General features: G+C 33.1%; 1 protein-coding gene across 1 annotated transcript; it reads left to right on the plus strand.

Moving 5' to 3' along the window:
• The first annotated feature begins 3,012 nt into the window (after positions 1 to 3,012).
• LOC108546614 (uncharacterized) lies at positions 3,013 to 23,204 on the plus strand. The gene is made up of 14 exons (XM_017898804.1): positions 3,013 to 3,243; positions 6,571 to 6,751; positions 7,135 to 7,201; positions 8,054 to 8,124; positions 8,468 to 14,420; positions 14,553 to 15,765; positions 15,869 to 16,008; positions 16,094 to 18,496; positions 18,628 to 19,046; positions 19,216 to 19,449; positions 19,684 to 20,559; positions 20,639 to 20,768; positions 20,848 to 21,187; positions 21,258 to 23,204. The coding sequence occupies exons 2-14, from the start codon at positions 6,594 to 6,596 to the stop codon at positions 22,967 to 22,969; spliced, it is 13,716 nt and encodes a 4,571-aa protein (XP_017754293.1). The 5' UTR covers positions 3,013 to 3,243; positions 6,571 to 6,593; the 3' UTR covers positions 22,970 to 23,204.
• The last annotated feature ends 327 nt before the right edge of the window (positions 23,205 to 23,531 follow it).

Below are 23,531 nucleotides of genomic sequence, written 5' to 3' on the forward strand. Positions count from 1 at the left end.
ATTTCTGAAAATATATCGTGCAATCATGTAATTGTACCCTAAATGTTGATTACAAAAATAATTCGGAAGCGTAAAATATTTTGAGTTTATTATAAAATAATGGATGCAAATGACAAATTTTGAAAAGTAACACAAGAGTTTGTATACTGCAGCAGTACTGCAAACAATTATATAATCCGTGGGAAATGCTAAAACTGTTCGGAGCTTTCTAAATATATAATCCTCATTTCATTACAAAAAAATTATTCGAACATGTAATATATTATCTTATCCAGTATAGTTAAAGATCTAATTTTTAATATTTTCATTGTTCGAATGTTTCTCGACACGACGAAGGTGTGTAATGTTCAGATTTAATTTTTAATTATCCGATCAATCTCTGTTCATGTCTAAACTTATATAACGTGTCCATAATTATGCAAAACTGCGCTACATAAAAGACAAATTCATTGGAAATTATTTACCGGGAATGTAATTACTACAAGTACTGCCAGCAACAAATGTATTAGTATTAGGTATCAGAAAAAGAAAGAGGCAGTGACATTTGTTCTCAAATATCACTTTCAGATAATATTGTTGCCTTAAGAGAGGCTATACAATTGAAATCTATCAAAAAACGTGTGTGTCGTGTGTGTATATATACATATACATACACAATAAGAACGATTTAAACGAGATGTTCTTCATGAGGGAAATTGCATTTATGTTAGATTCATTTATAAGAATAGTAACGCTTGACCAATATTTGGTGGAAAATGTTTCTTACAAAATTGTAAAGAACTTTTAATTCACTTTTTTAAAAATAAAAGAAAAGATAATAGTGATTTGCGCTTTATTGATTATAGTACTGCGAAAGAAATTTATTCCGTGAATTCGCGGATTTGAAGGTTGTTTCGTAACTCGAAAATTTTTGTAAATAATTCAAATCCTAAGTAAACTAAAGCTTATTAGTCCATGTATTGGACTGATAATTTGTAAATAAAGTTACTAAATATTACATTATGTGAAATCGAGAAAAACGTCACAAATAAATACAAAGAATTGTAATTGTAATTTTAGTCATTTCATTTATTTACTAAAATGAATTGAAATTAATATAGTGATAACTAAAATCCAGAATTTTCTTGGTGTATTTTATTATGAAATCAACTGAAACCTTAATAATTATAAAGTAGATCATGTAATATATAGTTTTTATGTATTAAATTTAATTTAAATATTAGATTTATACATGGAGCAAATGGACTTTTTAAAAATTTTTTTATTTATTTTTTGAAATTATTATCACAAAAAAGAAAAAATTATATTTGTGCATGAATGTAAATATCATTTTTAGAATATTTTTTTGATTGAATTCTATATTTTTTTTTATAACAATAATGCTTATTTATTTTCATTTGTTACGACATTGCTAATTCTATTATTAGTCATGTAGTATGTATCTATACAAACTGCAACTAAATGATCGAATCTGATGTAAGAACTTCGGCTGTTTCCGCTTAAACTCGTTTCTCGCCATCGAGAATTCTCGAACTTACCAAGTGGATAGTAGAAGAAATATACGAGTTGTAAATGGCGGACCTCCATAGTTGAAGGTGCTTTCTTTCATCCTTTGGAATATACAATTATCGGATACGTAAATCATAAATATACACAAAACTTGGATTAAATAATATCTTCAATTAATTCTGGAACATTGAAATTTGGTGAAAATCTTAAGGAGTCATTAAAAGAGTAATTAAAACACTTATACCAGATTTTATATTCAAAGAAAAAAGTTTCGAACGCATTTTTACCTTCACAAATCCTGTTTTAAAACTGATTTCCACACAATAAATATTACGTACATATATTTATTTTTTAATATTTATTTTATCATTTAGATAATAATCGCCAGTAAGTGTAATGTACAGAAAATTATCAAAATTGCACTACACTTGTGTGATATTCGTTTATTTTTAGAATCTTAAACTACGCGACGTATTATTAACAGTCGAAATTATTGATTTTCCGAAAAACATGTAATTGATATTGTGTTGTGTCCTATACAAAATTAATTTGATAAAACAATAAAAACTATTTCGTTGCTCGATTAAAGTTATTATATGTATTGAATGTATCATTTTATTAGCGTAAATAATTTTCCTAGAAAAAAAAAATACCAAGTTTATGCCGTAAGTATATCGACGTGATAGAAGGTAAGTAACATATGGCGGAAGATGTATTGACAGAACCACGTGAAATCATTTAGCCTAGCGCCATTAATGGCAGCCATTGTATGTCGCGCGCCCTTCAGGGTTGCCATTTCGTTCGTTTCTTCGTAAGCAGTGCGATAGTAATTATTAAGATATGCCTTCTAATGAAGGGTAATCCATTTTCCAGTATGTTAAGAAAATTGTTTTCACGATATCTAAAAAGAATTTAATTTCCCTCGTACAGTCGCGCTATTCATCTGTGATACGTAGAACAATAGTTGCGTGTCAAATGTCTCTCATATTTACAATGTGTATGTATGTTCGGAAATGAATGATGAATCACTACGATGAATTATTGTGGACCGAAAAACAGAGTTCGTCTGAAGTCTCGGTGATATTTCGAAGTGCATCAAGACTTTTGAGGAACGTGTACCGGTGTTAACAAAACTGTTCGATAAATTAAAATAAATTTTGTATATAGAACCGTAACAAGGTCTAAAATGAAATTTAACGTTGAGGACATAGCCACAATTACAAGTTAGATGAAGACAAATTTGTTGTAATATCAAACACCTGGGATAGTGTGGACGATTTAGAGATACCTCTATATGCGATTCTAAAAGCTGATTCGAGTACATCTTTTCAGGAACGTCGAAAGGTGGTTATGGAATAAATGTGCTTGTGCGTGCGTTGTAGGAAGTGACGTTTTATCCGATAATTAAGCTGCTAGTACGCCGAATCAGTACTTTTGATGCTTAAATATTCATCGTAATAGTCTAGTTCTCTAGCTCGTGATACAAAATTATAGAGCGCGCTGCAGAACTTGGAAAAAAAGTGTCAGTTCCAACGTAACTGCGACATTGTGAGAGAGTTAAGCGATTCCATGTAGTGCGTGCACGTAAACGTGCATTAACGACGGGAACTCGGGATTTTGCACTTTTGTTCAGTCGGGTTGCTGTGTCGAGATTTCGAAACGCAAGATCAAAAGGCAAACGGCAAGAGAAGATCAATGCATACGGCGATTTTCTGCTGTGTAATGTTTTATCAGGTGTGTCGTCGCAGACAAAGAATCTATTCTTTATACGTTAAGAAATGCGTAGCTCATAATCATAGTGAAATAGAAAAAACTTTATTGGGAAAAATATTGCATTTTTTATAGAAAATTACACAGTGATTATTAAATGCAGTAGAATGAATATTATATTCTATATGGTTTGAATTATAAAATTTTTAATATTTACAAGTACATATAATAATTCTAGAGCAGAAAATAATTATATAAAAAAATTATTGTTGATAGAAAGTGATATCCATTTCATAACTTAGTTATCATCTGGGAAGTCAATATCGATAAAAAGCGAAGGCGTCAGAAAAAGAAAAATGAAGTCATAGATAGAAGAGCAATTCGAAAGAGAAAGGTCATGACGACTTGTGAATGTGAACTATAATCTACTTTTTACATATAAGAACGTTCGGTATTTGAACTATATATGTAGATTTTTACAAAAATACAAAGTTCAGTGTAAACAAGTTTTATTTCTTCAAAATTATTCTAGTTCTATTTTTTTTCTGTCATTTTTTATAATAGGTTTCAGGAATATGATATTTTTTAGTTATTTATTGCACTGTACTTAATAAGGTCTAATTTACATAATTGTTGTTGAATTATTGCATTATTTAAAGCAGTTGCGTACAATACTACGTCGAAAGAATGGACATACGCCTTATTATATATTCATTTCATCACGAATTAAATGTTGTGGTTCTAATTATCGTTAGCATACTATAGTAACAACTACATTGTTATTCTTCCAAATTTTTTATTAGTATTACCCTTAATTTGATATGAATGTTTTATGTATTAACATTAAAATATTATATCATTATATTAATGATATATTACATTAGTCATGATTACATAGTACAATTCAGAGATTTGTATAAAATTATATTCTTCGAAGAATCGTTCTTATATGTACGATTTTAAAATATGTTACAATAAGTTATCAATACAATCAAATACTTTCAAATAAGTCAAATAAGTTTCAACTTATGATCATCATGTAAAATTATGCCAACCTAATATCATTGTAATCATTCTATAGTCATAGAATATTATTATAGCTTTTAATAACATGTCCTCAAAAATCTTAAGTAAAACAGAATTATACCGAACAATATCGTAGAATATCGTTCGGTCGCCATGTTTGCTACTGCACTGCTATCTACCGATGATTTCAAATCTTTTCGATTGTGCTTCCATCTACTTCCTCTCTCTTTCGATGATGGAGAAACTACGCATGCTGGGTACGAAGGAAAATGTAACAAGAGAAATGTCTTCCTAAGATGTTTCTTATCCATTCTGTTAAATTCGTTATAAATATGCGTTCAGGCGTACGGTAGGATACAGTTATAAAATTCGGTACGTATGAAACCATATTAATAACTACTTAAAATAAGCTTAATCGTATAACCGTCACCAAAAGGTGATCCGTTCAAAGGAAGCTGATTGGGTCTTTCAGTTTCGGTGTGATTTGCTGTCAGCGAATAGTACGTTCGTACCATTGCTTGCGTACCTCGAAAATCCAGTGAAATCCCAACCTGACACGTAGGTGCAATGCATTTATCCATTGACTGTGTTTTCATCAGTGTTCCTTGTGATCAAGTTTTCTATTATTTTTAGACTAGTGTATACAAGTGTGTTAATTTTGAATAACTCGAATGTTGATTTGACATTACACAAAGAGAATGTGGTGAAAGAAAGAGCATCGATTTAAAAATTAATTTCATTTTGCTAAAGATATAAAATGTGACTGGAATTATAAATTTGTCACTGAAGCCCTAGTACGCATGTCCATTGCAATTTATAAGCGTAAACATCGTAAAATTTACGAATGACGCTCGTTTGAATTAATCGTCAATTTTCTGTCCAACTGCACAATTATGTTCTCGATGAAATTCGTTGAATACAAGAAATTGATAATTTTTCTCTATCATTTCGAGTTGTTTATAATTTGAAAAGTGATCTTGAGTTTTTTTTTATCGTTAATAGTGTTGTGAATTATGTGAAGACTACATTTAAAAAAAAAGTTAAAGTGAAATGCATAAATGTGATATGAAATAATTTCCTCGTCGTGTATTGTCACATGTTCTACGAAGGTATATCATATTCCAAGTTACTATGTTTCCGGCGGGCTTGATCGTCGGTAAAACGGTGATGTGCAATTAATTGAACGCGATTATTTAAGTTGGGCATTTTATTGATAAATATAATTGAAATTGTATGTTATAATGTCTGTATAAGTAACATATTTCATAGTATACGAGAATAAACTGGTACATACGAATCGCTACACTTCTTTCTTTTACACATACGCATTTTATGCAATGTGTCGTTCATTATTCCCGTTATTGATTACCTGTGAAAGTGTCCGTGGGTAGTAACGAGTTAAAATGAAAATAATGTACGACTGACATTCCTGAGTGATAAACACAATAACATTTTGATTTTGCAAAGAACAAAATTGAATTATAATTCAGGTTGAAATGGATAGAGTAGTACGTATACAAAGTGTCACTTTTTGCTTAGAATGAAATATTAGCTAATAACAAGGAAGGATAATATTACATGGTGGATCAGATTATAATATTGAAAGAATGTAGAAACTGACAGTAAATACAGACGGAGTTAAGCGGTTCAAGGATGATCAAAGTTATTTATTTGTTAAACGAAAAAATACAAAATATCACGTATATTTTTAATTATTTTATATTTCAAAAATGTTACTTTTATAGTTTATTATATTGATATATTGTACAATATGTTCTGTTTAAATGTATTTATTTGTTTAAGTATTTTTAAAGTATATAGTTTGAACCGGTATATAGTTATCGGTATAGACACAAGTATATAGTTTGAACCGGTATTTGATGTCTTTTGAGTTAAGTATGGCGGTTAAGTACAGTATTAAGTTATTGCATCAATTTTTGAATCATTATTGAAAGTAACATTTTTAATTTCTTTTCTAAACGTACAAATTTCAAATTGTTGAAATATATTGCGTAGAAATGGAATGGGAAAGAAAGAGAGAAAGAAAATACTGTGATTGTAATATAAATAGCAAAATATAATAAGCAAAATATCTCATACATTTAAACTGGACATATTGTGGGGAAGCATTAAGCAATAAATTATAACACGTTAACAGATGAGACACGAATTATTATCGAGACCAAAATAAAAATTGAATTAAATTAATAAAGTTCAATTGAATTGCGAATATTTAGAAAAGTAGGCGGGAAAAACAAATGATGTAATAAGTATGTACTATCGAGAAATATTTGTAAGTATAAAGATTTTCTTCTCCCGGTACAGGTGAGCGATATACAACAAGCGAGATGGACGAGTATGATAAGAAATTCGCTGAGATGCAAAAGTACATTCCGTTTTTGGAAGCGATGATAGAGCGATTGCAAAACGTTAAGGACAAATCGCGAGAAATTCAGCTGCAGAAAATGCAAAGCCTACACGGGATCCTATCGAACAGCAAGAGAAAGTATGTTTCGCATGTGTTTGGACATGCATAAAATAAAACACTCGCTTTTAGTCAACGCAACGTTTGTTGATGACATTCAGTGTCCACGCGCTGAAATTTAAAATTTAAAATACAGAACGAGAGTGACGTAGAATTTGTTTAATTTTGCATTTCTGAATTTACATATTCTTTAATTTTCAAATTAACTCAAATTTTCCTTCACTTTCATATAGAGTGTGACTTATTGCTATCTATATCTTTTGCTATGTGATACTGTAATTAATTTATTATTGCAAATCATGCCGAGAAGTATGATACCTTGTAACCAATTTTAATGATATGTATAAGAAAGAAAAGATACAATACGAAATGTAATTAATAATACTGTGTTATCGATGAAATAGGCTGAAGATCGAGACATTGCAGCGATGCGAAGACGTTCTGCAGAAGTTGCATAACAAAGTAGAAAAGGTAGATATATTAAACATTATAATATACTCTTGCTGTGGTACACTGAATTATTTATTTAACTATTCAAGAGCAAGATTATTTATAATTAAATTTATTACTTAGATCAGAAGTTCAGTGAACCAAAAAATAACACTTGGCTTTATGCTCTGTATAATACTAGTTTGCACTATATTTAGAGATGAAAGATATAAACGAGAATGTTTGTAAGTTTCATTAAAAGTTAACAAATCCTATATACCAATGATACAAAGAATTTGGTTTTTAGATTTTTATTGATGTATCAAGCTATTTAGAGTTAAAAGAGTAAGATGAATGCAAAGTGATTCGAGAAACAGCTCTTTTATATCGTTTCACGAAACACAGCAAATATTATATCACTACGTGCTTTAAATAGAGCAAATCGTAAATGTTGCATTGTTCACCTTATCTTTCATTTTTTACCTGCAGAAACTGGGTGTTTATTTTACTCGTTTATTTATATATTTGTTATTAAATGTTTCTATGTTGTATTACATACACTACTCCTTTCTAATGCCATTTACACGATTTTATTGTATAGAAAATTTAAGGAGTTAATAATATAAAAATTCTGCTACTAGAAATTACTTATAGTCAGAACCTGTCTGTAAAATAGATAAAGGTATAGCATTAGCGGATGCTTGTAGAATCAGTAGCTGAAGAAAATCTCTTTTTGAATTTATAGATATTATTTTCTTTTTGTCTTTTTTTTTATATGAACGTAGTTGCTTCGGAACCCTCTTTATTTTCTATTCTTTATACTTTTGGATGTTTTCAGGCTTCCATAGTGCATGTATTGTTTTTTTTATTTTAATCATTCTAATCTGACACGAGTTTCAGGGAAATACACCCGGATTGCATTTTCCGCACAAGAAAAATGATGCTAGTTCTTCACAATCTTCAAAGTAAGTATCGCGTTGATTATACTCAAAACCTACTTGTACAAAAATTGATTCAGGAAGTCTCTACTCATGGATCTATGTTCATTGTTATACATAAATGTCGATGTATTTTTAAAATGAAATCTTACCATGAATGTTTAAAATGAATACTTTGCTTAATTTTGTAAAGCAGTGTTGTTCGCGAATTGAGCTTAGTAGTATTTCTACAATCAAAAAGCTTAATTTGAACATACTGCTAAGAAAAGATTTAATTGTACTGCTATTTGTTATAAAACAAACACCTCGAAATAATCTAACCGTAAATTTTGTATTGCTCCGTGTAAAACGTCGATTGAATCCCTTTCAGCATGCCTGAAGACGTAAAGCCTCAACATACAGAAGACGCAATGGAGGACCGAGAAATTCACGAGACGCCGGCCAGTCCGAGTCCCCCAGTTAGCCCAGACTCAGGTTCACAAGTTGCACCGATAATAATTCCTACTGAACGTAGCATCGATTTCGATGACAAATCTGACAGCAAACCAGCTTCTCCCGATCCTATAGAAACTCTGCCAACGAAAGCACCCATTATCATACCTACAGAGAGGACGAGCAATGATCTTACTCTCTCTCCGCAGCGTGGTTTGTGCAAGAATACAGACGATATGTCGTTCACTGAATGGGAAATGCTCGAAGAAAATGAAAATCAAATGTCAAGAAATAAAAATTGGCAGACTATCATTACTTCTAATCATGACGTGGCCTCCGCGGCCAAAATGGTCGGAAATAATTTATCTCAAAAGATAAATGATGGGAGAACTCACGTATCAATACCAATGCACTCTTCTCGGCAAGTACCGACAGTGTCAGTTCCCTCCTTGGGAGGTTCTAGGAGATTATCATCGATGTTGGAAAAGAATCGGTTAATGGGAATGAATATAGACCAGGTTCCATCAGATTCTAGCTCGGAATTACCGGTAAACGTGTCTGATGCAAGGTTAAAGTCACCAGACTCGGAAATCTTGTTTCCAAAAATCTATAAGAACGCACCACTGAGACTAAAGGATACGATTTCAAGACCTGGTTCAAAGCCATCTGCACCATTGTTACTTTCACCGCCTCCTGTTTTTACGGAACCGCCATTGTCTATGGAAGATTTGGCGGAGCTGTTGAACGAGGAAGATGACAACAAGATGGAGAAGAAGGGCGATAGATCAAGGGAGGATTTAGGCAAGTTTAAAAAGGATAAACTGGAATTGAATGCGTTAAGTGCAAATAACAAAGATACAAAGGCGTCCAAATCATTTTTATTGTCGCAAGAAGATATTGATAGCGAAAGCGAGAGACGTTGGGAGGAAATAGACAAGCATATAGTTAAGTTAACTAGTAGGAAATGTCTACCCAGTGGTTCAAGTGCTACTTTAATGACAAAAGTGGAAGCTCTAAAATCTAATGAAACCAAGGGACCAAGTCAAGTTACTGTAGGTCACGGCTCTAGTTCGTTTATGACGAATACGTTGGTTGATAACAGAAATCGACCACCTTCTCCTGGTTCCAAAACCGAACTTCGTTTCGCGGATAACTACGAGCGACATCCTCGCCAGTTACGTGATCAACTCCATGATAAAGACAAATCTATCATGCACGGCATGCATTGTCGACCTGATGATGATATGTCCAATCAGGTCCCTATACATCATGGCGGTTCGTTAAAACCGGATGATAGAAATCCTGTGTTATATCAAAGACGTCAGGGAAACATTGGTCCCGAAATGATACCGCCTAGAATAGATACGGAATTCAGAATGGATGGTCCTGAATACTTTAACAGGCAAATACCGAATCCAGGGCATTGGACCTCTATGCATCCATCGAACGATTTTTGTAACAATCAGTGGCCACCGCCTTCCAATTTTAGTGGTATGCCCAATTCTCCTGCCCAAACGTACCAACATTCAATGGGCATGCATCAGGAGATGTGGAATGTAGGTCCCAACAGAGAATCTATTCATTTAGACCCTCATCAAATGAACGAGAGTCAGTTGAGGTCTAATCAGTTCTCTTCGAATATGAATACTGGTATCAGACCTTTAATGAGTCCAAACACGAGACCTCAAGATATGAATCATATTGCACGATCGGACGATGTGCCCAATGTCGATGTACCTAATGTACCAACTATACAGCCTTTAATTTCGCCTACAAGATTTCCTGTTGGGCCACAGTACAGGAATTTTCAGAGCGAAAATAGGCCTTATGACCCGCCTTTTGATAGAGGGATGGAATATCCTCATCAGAGGCAGCCATGGGATTCTCCAGTTAATCGGCCAAATGATGTACCCTACAGAGCAGAGAATGAAGTTCCTTGTGGGGTGATGGGGCCTTCAGATGGTCCTCCAGGGCCTTATCCGAGGCCTAGTACACCCTGTCCTTGGAACAGAGATAGGGATCGTAATGTAGGTAGAGGTCGTAACACGTTTTACAATGAAAGAAATAGAGGGGAACCCAGGAACAGTTTCAATCGTGATACTCGTAGACCCGAGTGGTCTAGAGACAATCATAATGAATGGGACAATTGTAATCGGTTCGGCAGGGATGCCAGAAACATATCCGATCGCGACCCACGGGTTCGCATAGAGCACAACATAATGAATCAGAGTCCCAACCAAACAAGAGATAACGGCACTTCAGTGAGAGATCCTCGATTGGCTAAGGATAAGCATTTTTCCACTACCAAAGGCAAAGATAGTAATTTTAATGAGAGAGATCCTAGAAAACGTTCTACGGCACCGACTTTTGTAGCATCATCGTTCAGAAAGGGCAAAGATAAACCTAAATCACCGCCAAAACCAACAGATAGTCATAAACGTATGGATTCGGAGTGCAGTAATAAGCAAACACAAGAAAAGACATCAAAGGACAAAATGCAGTCACCTTTGGAGAGTTTGTATGGAGTCATCGACACAAAAGCGAAATCTGCGCAAGGATATTGTTTACAAAACTTCAAGATACCTAAAATAAAACGTAACGAATCTTCGGAATCACCTACGTCGAGTCACATCTCTGAAGAAACTAAAGAGTCTCCTCCGGAAAAGCAGGAAAGTAAAATTAAGAAAGATAAAGAAGATACTACTGCAGAAGTGAGCAGTAGCAGTGATGGAAATGTTACACTTGAAAATTGGAACGAAAGTAATATTGCTGACAAAAAGGAAGAACTTAAAGAAGAAAACATCGCTGGAGAATCTGTAAATGACAAAAATAATATGAATATTGGTGAGCCAAATACTATAAGTACTACTTCTTCCAAATCATCCGTTAATGCCGAAAAGCCTAAAAAAGAGGAAATGGAATCTGAAGGATCCAAGTCGAAGGATGAGGTAACTCAGGAATGGATAGAAGCTTTAATCAAAAAGTCCTTTGAATTTGGTGAAGGAAAGAAGTTTGTTGAACAAGCAAAATTCATGCAGAAACTGGGTGAAGTATTACAAGCAAAGAAGCTGAAAAAAATCAAGAAAATAATTGAATCCGAGTCGGAGAGTAGTAGTTCGGAGAAGGATGATACTCCCGAGACAAAAAAGATTCAGACGAGGAAAAAACGTCGAGTAATTGTTTCGGACAGTTCTGATGAAGAGTCTCTAGCTGAAAGACTTGGCGTACTAAATACATCAAATAAAGAATTAACTCAAGATACATCAGTAAATGACCAAAAAGAAGAAGTAAACAAAAATGTGGAAAAAATAACTACAAATATCGTCTCTCCTAATCCTCCGGAAAAGGAACTAGAATCTAAAAATTCTGCTATGCAAGAAGATACTTCAACTGTAAAAAGTCAAGACACTGTCCAAGAAAAGGAGTCAAATAATAAAACAAATATGGAAAAAGAAAGAAATGACTTAGAAATTTCTAAGCAGATCATTAAGGAGGAATCAACTGAAGATAAAGAAATTATTTCTAAAACACCAAAGATTAAAGCAAAGCGGAGAAACTCTCTCGAAATGTTGCAAGAAGATATTCGAGAAATGTTTATCAGTGATGGTGTTGTAGCAGCAACTGGCCATCGATTGTGTAGAACACAAAAAGAAAATCAAAATAATATCAGTGCAAGCACTTCTAATCAAAGTGCTACAACTACAAAGAAAGACGAATCGAATAAACGTGATATGGATGTAGAGATTGAAGTAGAAGATATACTAGTAGTTTCAACCAAACAAAAGAAACCTACAAAATCACGTGTTTCTGAGGAATCAAGTAAACCCAAAGGTAAATCAAAGAAGGAAGTACAACGAATCACTCGGCAGCGTTCAAAACAGTGTAATCAGAGTTCAGATAGTGAAGAAGATCAGCCATTAGCACTGAGAACAGAAATAGTTCAAATTCCCAGTTCACTGCCTAATCAAGAACCATGTACTGATGAATCTGAGGTATTAAGACGGAGTAAACGTATAATTAATAAGGAAGCGATAAAGGAACCGCGTGTAGTTGTTGAGAAAACAGATATTTCTAAGTTGGAATGTTCTAAGGTAATGTTTGATAGCTCATCTGATGAAAGTTTTGGAATAGATGTGTCTGAATTGGCTGCAGCTGTGGATATTTCGCTCCATCCAGATAAGCAGCCAGAATCCGAACCTACAGAACCAACAGAAAAGAAAAAGTATAGCCAAACTTCTTCTAGAAAGTCTACAAGGAAAAAGGGAACTGAACTGACAAATGAAAGTAAAGACGATGTCCAATTTACAGATGAAGAAAGTATTACTTCCGATATTTCGATGTCAAGTAGCATAGCTTCGGGGAAGAAAGCAGGTACTAATTCAACACGAATAGACACAGGAGCAAATGAGAAGCTCTTGAGCAACATTTTAGTAGGATTAGTACCAATAAAGAATGACGTAGATAAGGATTCATCAATAATAGATAAGGATTCGTCAGTAATAGCTAAGGATTCGTCAGTAATAGCTAAGGATTCGTCAGTAACAGATAAGAATTCGTCAGTAATAGACAAGGATTCATCAGTAATAGATAAGGATTCGTCAGTAATAGGCAAGGATTCATCAGTAATAGACAAGGATTCATCAGTAATAGATAAGGATTCGTCAATAGTAGACAAAGGAAGTGATGCTGATGTCGATGATGATGTTAGCGATCAATTACCGGTTGAGTCTAATACAAAGAAATCTTCAACGAAGAAGAAAAAGAAAAAATTTAATTGGCAGATGGGTATCCTGTCTAAAAAGAGACGGAAAAAGACAGCTTCTCCCAAGGGCGATTGTGATCTTAATACTAGTTCTGAGATGGATACTTCTATCAAAATGGTTAGTAACTCAGTTTCGAAAGACACAGGAAGCAAAGAAAGTAATTCATCCAACAATACGAATCAGAGCATTCTACAAAAATCCGCGGATGATGTTAAAGGTACTAATTGCAGTCCGATATTTCATGGTAAAATAAAAGACCAAAAAGAAGAGATATCGTTAACATGTAATTCCACCGAGAAAAAAGAATCTTTATGCAAACCTGTTGTTAATGAAAATTTATCGGATGCTAATGATGTTATAGATGAAAAAGGTAATGAAAAACTTGCCAGTAATGTCGAAAAAAACGTCATTAAGAATAAAGACGAGCAGGATAAATCTTTTTCTGATTTGGATATACAACAATTAATCGAGTATGTTTGGACAGGACAAGAAAAGTACAAATGCTTACTCTGTTTCTTCACAGGGAAAAATATTGTTCACCATTATAAATTAAACCATCCTGGAAAAGAAATACTGATTTCCAGATTAAAAATTTCGGATGCTTTATTAGCTATTCAAGACGCAAAAGATAATAACGTAGAAGATGAATCATTGAAATCCCTTGCAGAGGAAACTTGCAAATTTCGTTGTAGATTTTGCTCTTTGTTTATCGAAGGCGCTGCCAAAGTTGCAATGGAGGCATTTTATGAGCATTGTACCACTCACACAGGAGAATACAGATTTCAATGCAATAGTTGCCCTTATCAAGCTGTAGCCAAATCCTCCATGAGGACCCATTACTATAAAGTATGCCGTAAATTTAAAGATACTTTCGCTGACGCCATAACTGAGCATGAAATACCTGACGAAAATGGCATTTATGGTTATTTGTGTTCATATTGTAATTACGTTCAATTAAAGAAGTCCAATGTGGAAGAACATGTTAATCTGTGGCATAAAGATGTCACAAATGGTAAGATTATTAAGATAAACATGTCTTTATATTCAGTTAAAAAAGAAGCTGATGAACAAGTAGATGTACCAAAGAAAAAGATAAAATTGGAAGTACTTCACCTAAGTTCAGAAAAAGCAGAAAAAGCAGAAAAATCAGAAAAATCAGAAAAATCAGAAAAATCAGAAAAAGCAGAAAAAGCAGAAAAAGCAGAAAAAGCAGAAAAAGCAGAAAAAACAGAAAAAGCAGAAAAAACAGAAAAAGTAGAGAAATCAATTAAAAATGTAGAAATTCCGCCTGAACAAAAAGATGATGACATTACTGAAATAGAAGTGGTAAAGAGCAATAAAACTTCTGATGAAAATAAAAAAATAAAAGATATACCTAAAGCTAAACCACAGGAAGAAGATCATTCCAAAGTACAGACTATTAATGATGAAAAGACAAAATCATCACAGATGGATACAGATTCAGGTTTGTCATCAGGAAATCTAAGTGTGTTCGTTTGTCCTCCAGAATTGGAAAAGACGGAAGTGGAGATTCAGCTAGAACGGAAGAGGAAAATGCAAGAAATTATTCAAAATATTGGTATTAGATTGCAAAAGGATGCATCTAAAAAAGGTTTATCTATTATAGATAAATTGAAGGATAAAATGAAAACTAATATGATAGCAGTAAGTAATGAAACTGATTCTAATGTAATACTAAATTCTCAGAATAAAACACCAATCAATTCCATGGATTCATTAACTTCGGCATCATCTCAAAATAATATTACTGAATTGCCTCAGAATTCTGAGACTCCTTCCATAGAAGAGTCAAAAAAAAATATATCCTCGTCTGAAGAAACTTCAAACAATAAACAACCTAAGGATTGTAACTTACAGACACAACCTTTATCCAGTATAGACTGTGATTCTCAACCTATATCTGAAGAAAATCCAACGTCAAAAGTCAAGGATCCATTGGCAACATTAGATCAGAAAAAGAATGACGAAAGTGACACAGAAATTAGTGATAACACAAATATAAAGGATGTTGCTTCTATTTATGACTCTGATTCTAGTAGTGAACAGTCAGATAGCGAAATGCCTACAGATGTTAACATGATTTTGAAAGAAACTTCAAATATTAATACATCTTCCAAAGATCCAATGCTTACCACTATTCAGAGGCTTGCTGCTCAACTTCAAGCAACAAAACCACTTGAAACATGTAAAGATGAAGTTTACTCTAAATCTGAAGAATCCAAAGAAGCTTCACTTTTTGGTTCTATTCCCAAACCACCAGATGTTGTTCCCATATCTAATATCAAAAAATTTGTCGGGAAAATGGAAAATAAATTCCACGAGATATCACATGAACCACATGAAGATAATAATCCGCCTAAGAACTTCATTCGATTAAGACGTCTTAGTGGAGACATATTATCAGTACCTATACAGCCTTTAGATGTTCAAGAAGAATCACTATCAAAGACCAGTATGTATATATATATATATACATGTTTGTGTAATAATACCAAAATAATACTGTAATATACGACGCGTTATGTATAATTATACGGAAGTATTTTATCTAATAGATCCGGGTCCTAGTACTTCAGAGAAAAAAATGGATTCTGTATTAAAACCAGATATAGAGGAAGAGTGTTCATTCTTAAAAATTGAAAGTGTAGTTAGTCTTGCTCCAAGGATTGATAATGATAGTGTCGAATACCCCATTGTAAGTAGAATGATATGTTATTTATTAAAAATTTTTGCATTCATTTTAAGGTATATATATTCTTCTTTTTTTATTGTCATTATAGATACATGACATAAGAAAAGCAATGGAAACCTCTCCTATAAAAAGCAAAGGTGTATCTTTATTGAAAAAATCTAATTCACCTCTAATTTTAAAAAGACTCAATACCGTGACTATTGCACAACCATTAACAAAAAATATCCAGGGAGTGCAATCCACATCAGAGACAGTGAAACTGATACCAGTAAAGAGTCTGTCTCCTTCTCCAGTTTCTGTGTCTGCTTCTCAACTCACCACCAATTTCATTCCAATTGCCCCAAAGTCAAAAATTATCCAAGTAGATAATAAATTATCTTTTCCTATTTCTGCAAGTAAGAGTACAGTTGTAACTCCGGTGAATGCACGAACTATGAGTGTCGCTGGATCGTCACAACAGCCAAATTTAAATTATAAAATTCTAAAAGTTGTTCGGACACCTGCAATCATAAAACCAAAAGAACCTGTAGCTCCAACGACGGCAGTTAAATTAAAATCCGCAGATGCTTATAATGCAATGTTAAAGGCTGCTAAATTGATTCATTTGTATAAATGTATGGCACGTGATTGTCGCTTTACCACCGATATATTGGCACAATATCAACAGCATTATCTTCAACATGCTAATGAGATCGAGAAAAAAAAGGCGTCACCGCCATATGATTATCAGAAATGTGCCTATTGTTACATGGTATTAGAGGATTGGAATCAAATGAAAATACATATCGATGAAAAACACGCGCATTGTCGTTATCAGTGCATTTACTGTTTTTATAGAGCTGTTGCACCTTCTTATGTACAAATACATCAGACAATAGCTCATCCTGGCCATCGTGGTATATTACTTGGTAAATTAGTGAAAGAAATACCATTAAAAGAAGAAATTAATCGACATGACAATGTACATCCTTATGTGTGTCAACATGATTGTGGAAAATTCTTCTTTGTTCCTGAATCTTTTACGGCACATTTAAAAAATAAACATGGGTCATTCCTTTCAACCTATAAATGTCATGTATGCCGTGTTACTTGCCCAAAAGTGGATCAATTACTTGTGCACTATAAAATACACGGATTTTACAAGTACCAATGTTTGTATTGTTTGAATGGCTCTGACTATTTCAGTGAAATGCACAATCATCTGAGTACGTTTCATTGTAACCGCTTACCTCAAGTTCTCGAACGATCTCTTCCTTCTCAGCCTGTACGAAATAAAGATGTAATAGACCAGTTAATCATAAGAACATTAGATGATACATTTAAAATTACAGAAGAAATAATTGATGTAGAAAATGAAGGAAAAGACAATAATAAAGAAGTGGTAATACATGTTGCTAATACGTCACCATCTCACAAGATACTCTGTCCACAATTACCTAAAGATGTAATTATGTTGAACAAAGATGAAAACGGGACATTAAATAAATCAATATGTAGCTTATTTGGAACTAGCAACAATACAACTAATTCTCTTAGTGCTAACTTTTCACATCATGAAAAATCATTAAATGAAAATACCAATGATAGTGCCATGAGTAAAATGTTCGGAAATTTGATAAATGATACAGCAACACCAGTTTCAAATAGAGAATCCACAGATAGAAATTCTTTGGATAAATCCAAAAAGATTAATGCTCCATCTGACAGAAGTTCCATGGAACCAATAGAACCTTCTAATGGAACTTTTGATTGTAGCGATGAATTTATAAATATTAATTTACTTGACAATCCTGATTTCTTGAAAAAAGTTAGCAACCATCCTAGTGACATATCTAAAACAGATATTAAGAATTCAACTGCTAATGAAAGTAAAATGGAAGATAGTGACATTGAAATTGTAGATATTGATGATACTGAAATTATTTTAACAAAAAATATAAAATCCGAGTCAAACAAAAAAGAGAGCATTGATGCAAGTGAAAAATTAAAAATGGATACAGAAAATGATACAAAAGAACAATCTTGCAAAGATGTTAAAGATGTTAAAGACGTTAAAGACGTGTCTAGTAAAACGAATGAAAATTCTAGTAATATCACGAAAACGGATAAACCCTTGACATTAGAGGATATCAAAGATACTGGCATTTCAGGTACAAAATTATACAAATGTGGCTATGAAGGATGTAAATATAGTGGACAAACTGCAGCTCATTTAAGACTACATGCAAAAGAATGTTCTTTCGGGGGCGGGAATAAAAACTTGTCCTGTGTACATTGTAATAAACGTTTTTTAAAAATCGGATTTTTATTAGAACATTTAAAATCACATGGATTAAAGCGATTTGGCTGTTCGTTATGTAAAATGAGATGCACGGTGGGTTACCAAGCGATGGCGCACATGAAGATGAAACATAAGTATCCGTATAGTAAATTAGTGCCAGCTGATCCAAAGAATCCATCCGTAGATGGGTTATTTATTGTACAACCTATTGTAAGTATATTTTATGAATATATTTAATATTTATAAATGTGTAAAGTTCTATAATATTATATAGTATAGAAGTATTTAATACAATATTTATAATATTGAAAGTAATAAATATTTTTTATATTGCTGTGTAGCGTCAAAATGGAGAACGTAAAGGAAAGAAACGTAAATCTAATACCAAGACAACCGAAAAAAAAATGGAAAAGACTGTAACGGATAGCGAAAAATTCACCTTTAGTCCAGATGAAATAGAGTCTCTACCGCGTCAAGCAATTTACAATCGTGAAGTACAATGTGCAGTATGCCCATATACGACAAAAGTTCGTATGAACATTATTAGACATCTGCAGTTGCACGCAAAAGACGAAAGTGTACCAGAAAGTGGTCCCGTTAATCCTGTGCCTTGCTTAGATAAGAAAGAGCGGATGTTTGATAAAATGGTGAACTTAGCAAGTAGCTCCCACCAAAATGGCCGAATGGGAGGGAAACCGAAGGAGACTAACAAAAGTAATGACGACGAATTCATTCCAAAATTTGTACCAGAGCATAAGAGGTAAGTAGTGACTATTTCCAAAACAGGATATTATAATAATATAGATGTGCTTACAAAAGTGAGAATGACTTTTGTCACGTGCCAAAGCATTAAATATTTTTTCAATTATTTTAACAAGTCTTGCATTAAGTTAAAGGAGGTAAAACATAGTGATGTTTTCTGGTAATAGATACGTATGTGGTGTAGCTGAATGCAATTATTTAACGGTTGATGAAGCGATGTTGCGATGTCATTTAAAGGCTTTGCATTCCGAAGAACAGTATTTCCGGTGTCCTCATTGTCCACAACCACCACCAGGTCAAGAGGGATTAAATATAGCAATTGATAAAATGGGTGTTCATTTAAAAATGCACGATACCAGACTTTATAAATGTTCTCACTGCAATCATCATCATTACCATAGGTACACAATAATGTTTATGCCTCACGTTTGGTTAATAATGCACTGTTTGAGGCACAGATTTTAAACACAATATACTTAAAAATAACAAAAATGATGTTTTTTAAACATTTGACAAGTATGCAAAATGAATAGTAATAAAATACATATTGTACATATTTGTCAAATGTTTAAAAGATCTCCTATTTTGTTCAGTTCATTTTCTATGCTTTCTAATAGTAAAAAATTATTTACTAGACACATTGTGGAAAGACATCTTTCTGATAAACATCCCGAGAAAAGACCTTTTGTAAAAGTGATTAGAGAGCTAGAAAACACAGAAAATCAACAATCTATACAAGAAGAAATTGAAGAGGATGTTCCAGATCCAGATGGAAATCACTGGAAATGCAACATCTGTGATTATAAATGTGTTTATAAAGCAGAAATGGTTAACCATACATCTGTCACACATGATGAGAAATGCCAATATAAATGTAACTCATGTTCCTTCAAAACTAGTAGCAAAATCATGTTTGAACAACATATAAATAGCAAGCACCCTAATGAATCAAATGTTGATTATGTTTTAATTTATCAACGAATAAAAGGAGTGAATAAAAAGAGTACTGATAATGTAGAACAAAGTGGACAAGAGGAACCTTTTGATACTACTCCTCTTTGGAGAAGAGACATGCCTCGAATTAGACATATTCGCGGAATCCTTCTTGAAGAAGAAGACGAAGTATCAACAGAATCTTCCTTGAAAGTAGGAAAACGGAAAAGTGATGTAGAATTACCAGCTGCTAAACCTACTAAAATGAAGCCAGGGAAGTCTGGTTCATTAGATGACACGAAACAAGTGAAAGAGAAATCTAAACGGTCGTTATCTTGTGATAAAGTATTAACAGAAGTGGAAAATACAAGTAACATTCCTAATATGATAGACAAACCCAAAGAAAGTAAGACTAAATTAATTGAAGATAACGATTTTAATGAATCGGATGTCGGAAGATTTGGTCCGTATGGAAAATCGGATGGTAACATGTATGTCTGTACTTTGTGTACACAATTTAAAACGAAATACAAACATGATATGAGAGATCATCTTTACAGAGAATTAAATTATGCTAGGTTAGTAGTTTTATCATTTCAGTTTAGTTATTTTTAAAGTATATTTTTTTGTTCATTTAATAATATAAAGATTTTGCAGATGGCACTGTAAAGAATGTGGATACTTATCCGTAAATCGTAATGCTTTATTAAAACACTTTTCTAAACATCATCGCGGAGAACGTCCTAATCACGAACCATTATCACCGGATGATGATATCGAAGAATGGGTAAATTATTTAAGATATATTTAATTGAAATTTTTATTTTAAATATATTCGCTATTAATTATTTGTATTTTGTATTTAGGTCGGAACATTATTGAAAAAGCAAACACTCATGATAAAAGGATTATTACCTAAACAAAATGCAAGTAACACAGAAAATTCTACAACCACTAATGCGGGTGGAAGTGATACTAAACCATCTTTTGCTAAAGCTACCCAAGACACTGTTACTAAAACTACAAAAGCTACAAATTTAACTGATAAGTCTTCTAGCAAACAAGATCATAAAAGTCGAAGTACTGAAATTAATTTGGAATCACAAGATGAGGGTAGTAAAGATAATGCTGCTCCAATTATTGATATAAAGAATGACATTGTATCGAGGAAAGAGAAAACTGGAAAAATTGCTGATGCTGAAAAAGGTAAATATCATTAAATTAAAAATATACATAAGACATAAAATGCTAACATCACTTATGATTTTTAATATAGCTGGACCACAAGGTCGAGAAAAACCATTCACCTGCAAGCATTGCAAAATGACATTTTTCCGATGGCGTGGTTTTAAACTACATATACAATTGATACATTTGAAGCGACTTGGATTTATTTGCCCTTATTGTGATCGTAGCACAAACTCGGAGAGTTTAATGCGCCAACATATTCGTTCTAAGCATCCCGGTTGCCCTGAAAAAATAGTTGAAAATCCAGCAGCTGAAGGGCCGGATTTACCGGAAGAATTTTGGCAACAGGAATATGGAATCGTGTTCCCGAAAAGGAACAGAAAACGAAAGAGGAAGATTAGCGGAGAAGAAATTGTAGATAAGAGCGATAACCAATTCCAAATTGATCCGCAAGAGAAGTGTAATCTGTGCAACTTCACTGCTATGAATATGACTGGTCTCAAAATACATATGAGGATACATGCGACAAAAAATACACTGAAATGTTCTTATTGTACTTTCACTGCAGCATCAAATTCAGAAATCTGGGAACATTGGGAAATGAATCACCCATTTTCACCATTCAAAGTTGAAGACATATCACCACCTGAATCGTCCAACGAATCTACAGAGATCGATCCCGATAAGAAAACTATTGCTGACGATTATAGCAATGATATAGAGGAGGAACACGTCTCTGATGTAAGAGAGGAGGAATCAATTTATTATTGTTTTTATTGTTCTTTCCGTAGTAAATCTTTGGATATGGTTCAAAATCATTGGAACATAGTGCACAATGATTCGACATTACAGAATGATTCTACTAAAGCGAAGTCGAACTATCCATTTAGATATAAAGAAATACGCGTGTCTTCGGAAAAATCGCTCATAAAAGCTCAATGCTCAAAATCGCAAACGGAAAGTCCGTACGAATTATATTTACAGCAATCGCATAATGACGTGCAGGAAATCGAGGCTCTTGGATCGAAAGAAGAGGGATGGATTTGTCAATGGTGTAATGAATTATGTGATACCGAGGTTAAAATGAAAACTCATCATAGTATGTTCCATTCACATTTACCATTAAACTTTAAAAAACAGGAAAACACAAAAATGTCTCGAGGATACATTTGCCCCGAATGTTCATACACCACAACATTTATTAATGTAATGAAAAATCATGTGTCAAAACACATCAATTTATTCAAATGTAAATACTGTGACAAAACTTTTAGCTGTCCAGCTGAAGTTTCATCACATAATACTGAAGAGCATCCTGACATGGAATTGAAAATAGAAAGCATACAGAATTATGAAGAATTAGTTGAGAAGATCATGGTTAAAGTCAAATGGCAAAAATCTGGGCAGAGTACAGATAAAAGTGAAGTTTCAGTAGAATCAACATCGAAAAATGCAGTAGCGAAAAAGTCTACAACCAAAAGTGCATTTCGTGCAAATGTTATTCCTCATAGAATAAAGGCGGTAGCAAGAAAATCGACCAATCCTCATTCAAGATATCTTGCCAGTAACAAAATTAATGACAAACAACAAGAAATGAAAAGCAAACAATTTTCCTATTATGGCATTCCTAGAAGTCCAGTTAATTTAGCCAAATTGAACACGTACATGGTAGTTGGCGGGCATCGAATGAAAGTAAACTGTACTACTCTTGCACAGTTAATTAACATCAACCCGAAGATAGTATTGAAAGATCTCAAGCACGATATTAAAAATATCGCAACACTTAAAAAATTGAAATAACGAATGGAAATATAAAGGGAAATTTATTCCCCGATTTTTCGAGTCTTAATATAAACGAACAGTGTATAAATATTTATTGCGTAACCATTATTGGTACGACGATCAACAGTAACCAAAGTAACTCACGGTATTATTTGCTTTTCTGTGACGTTATACTTAGCAGATGATTATGAATTTTTCTAAAATTCCTTATTCCCTCCTCGTATTGTGATGATACGAGAAATATGTATAGAATCCTCGCAATTGATTGTTTGATAGTTATATATTTTCTGCGTACATTCGCTTAGTGTACACTTAGAAATTTTGAAATATAAAAAAATGAATATTTTTACTTCCTGTAAGATTATGTTGTCCTTTTATAAATCACCTTATTAGACAACCGGAATTAGATGAAAAGAAAAATTTTCTTAAGTGTAAGAATTACCAATTGTAATCAGTTAAAGTATAATTAATGTACCACCTATGTTAATTAATGTTATGTGTGTGTGTGTATATATATACATATATATATGCGCGTGCGTACACACACACTCTCTGCACATATATTTCTGGTTAAAAATAT

Source organism: Eufriesea mexicana, unplaced genomic scaffold, assembly GCF_001483705.2.
Source record: "Eufriesea mexicana isolate 0111107269 unplaced genomic scaffold, ASM148370v2 scaffold752, whole genome shotgun sequence".
NCBI classification, from domain to species: Eukaryota; Metazoa; Arthropoda; class Insecta; order Hymenoptera; family Apidae; genus Eufriesea; species Eufriesea mexicana.

Coding starts and splice junctions, on each gene's coding strand:
- LOC108546614 (XM_017898804.1), top strand. CDS start 6,594: ATGGACGAGTATGATAAGAAATTCGCTGAGATGCAAAAGTACATTCCG. Junction 18,497..18,627: donor TATTTATTGTACAACCTATT/GTAAGTATATTT, acceptor ATTGCTGTGTAG/CGTCAAAATGGAGAACGTAA. Junction 20,769..20,847: donor ATGATGATATCGAAGAATGG/GTAAATTATTTA, acceptor TTTTGTATTTAG/GTCGGAACATTATTGAAAAA.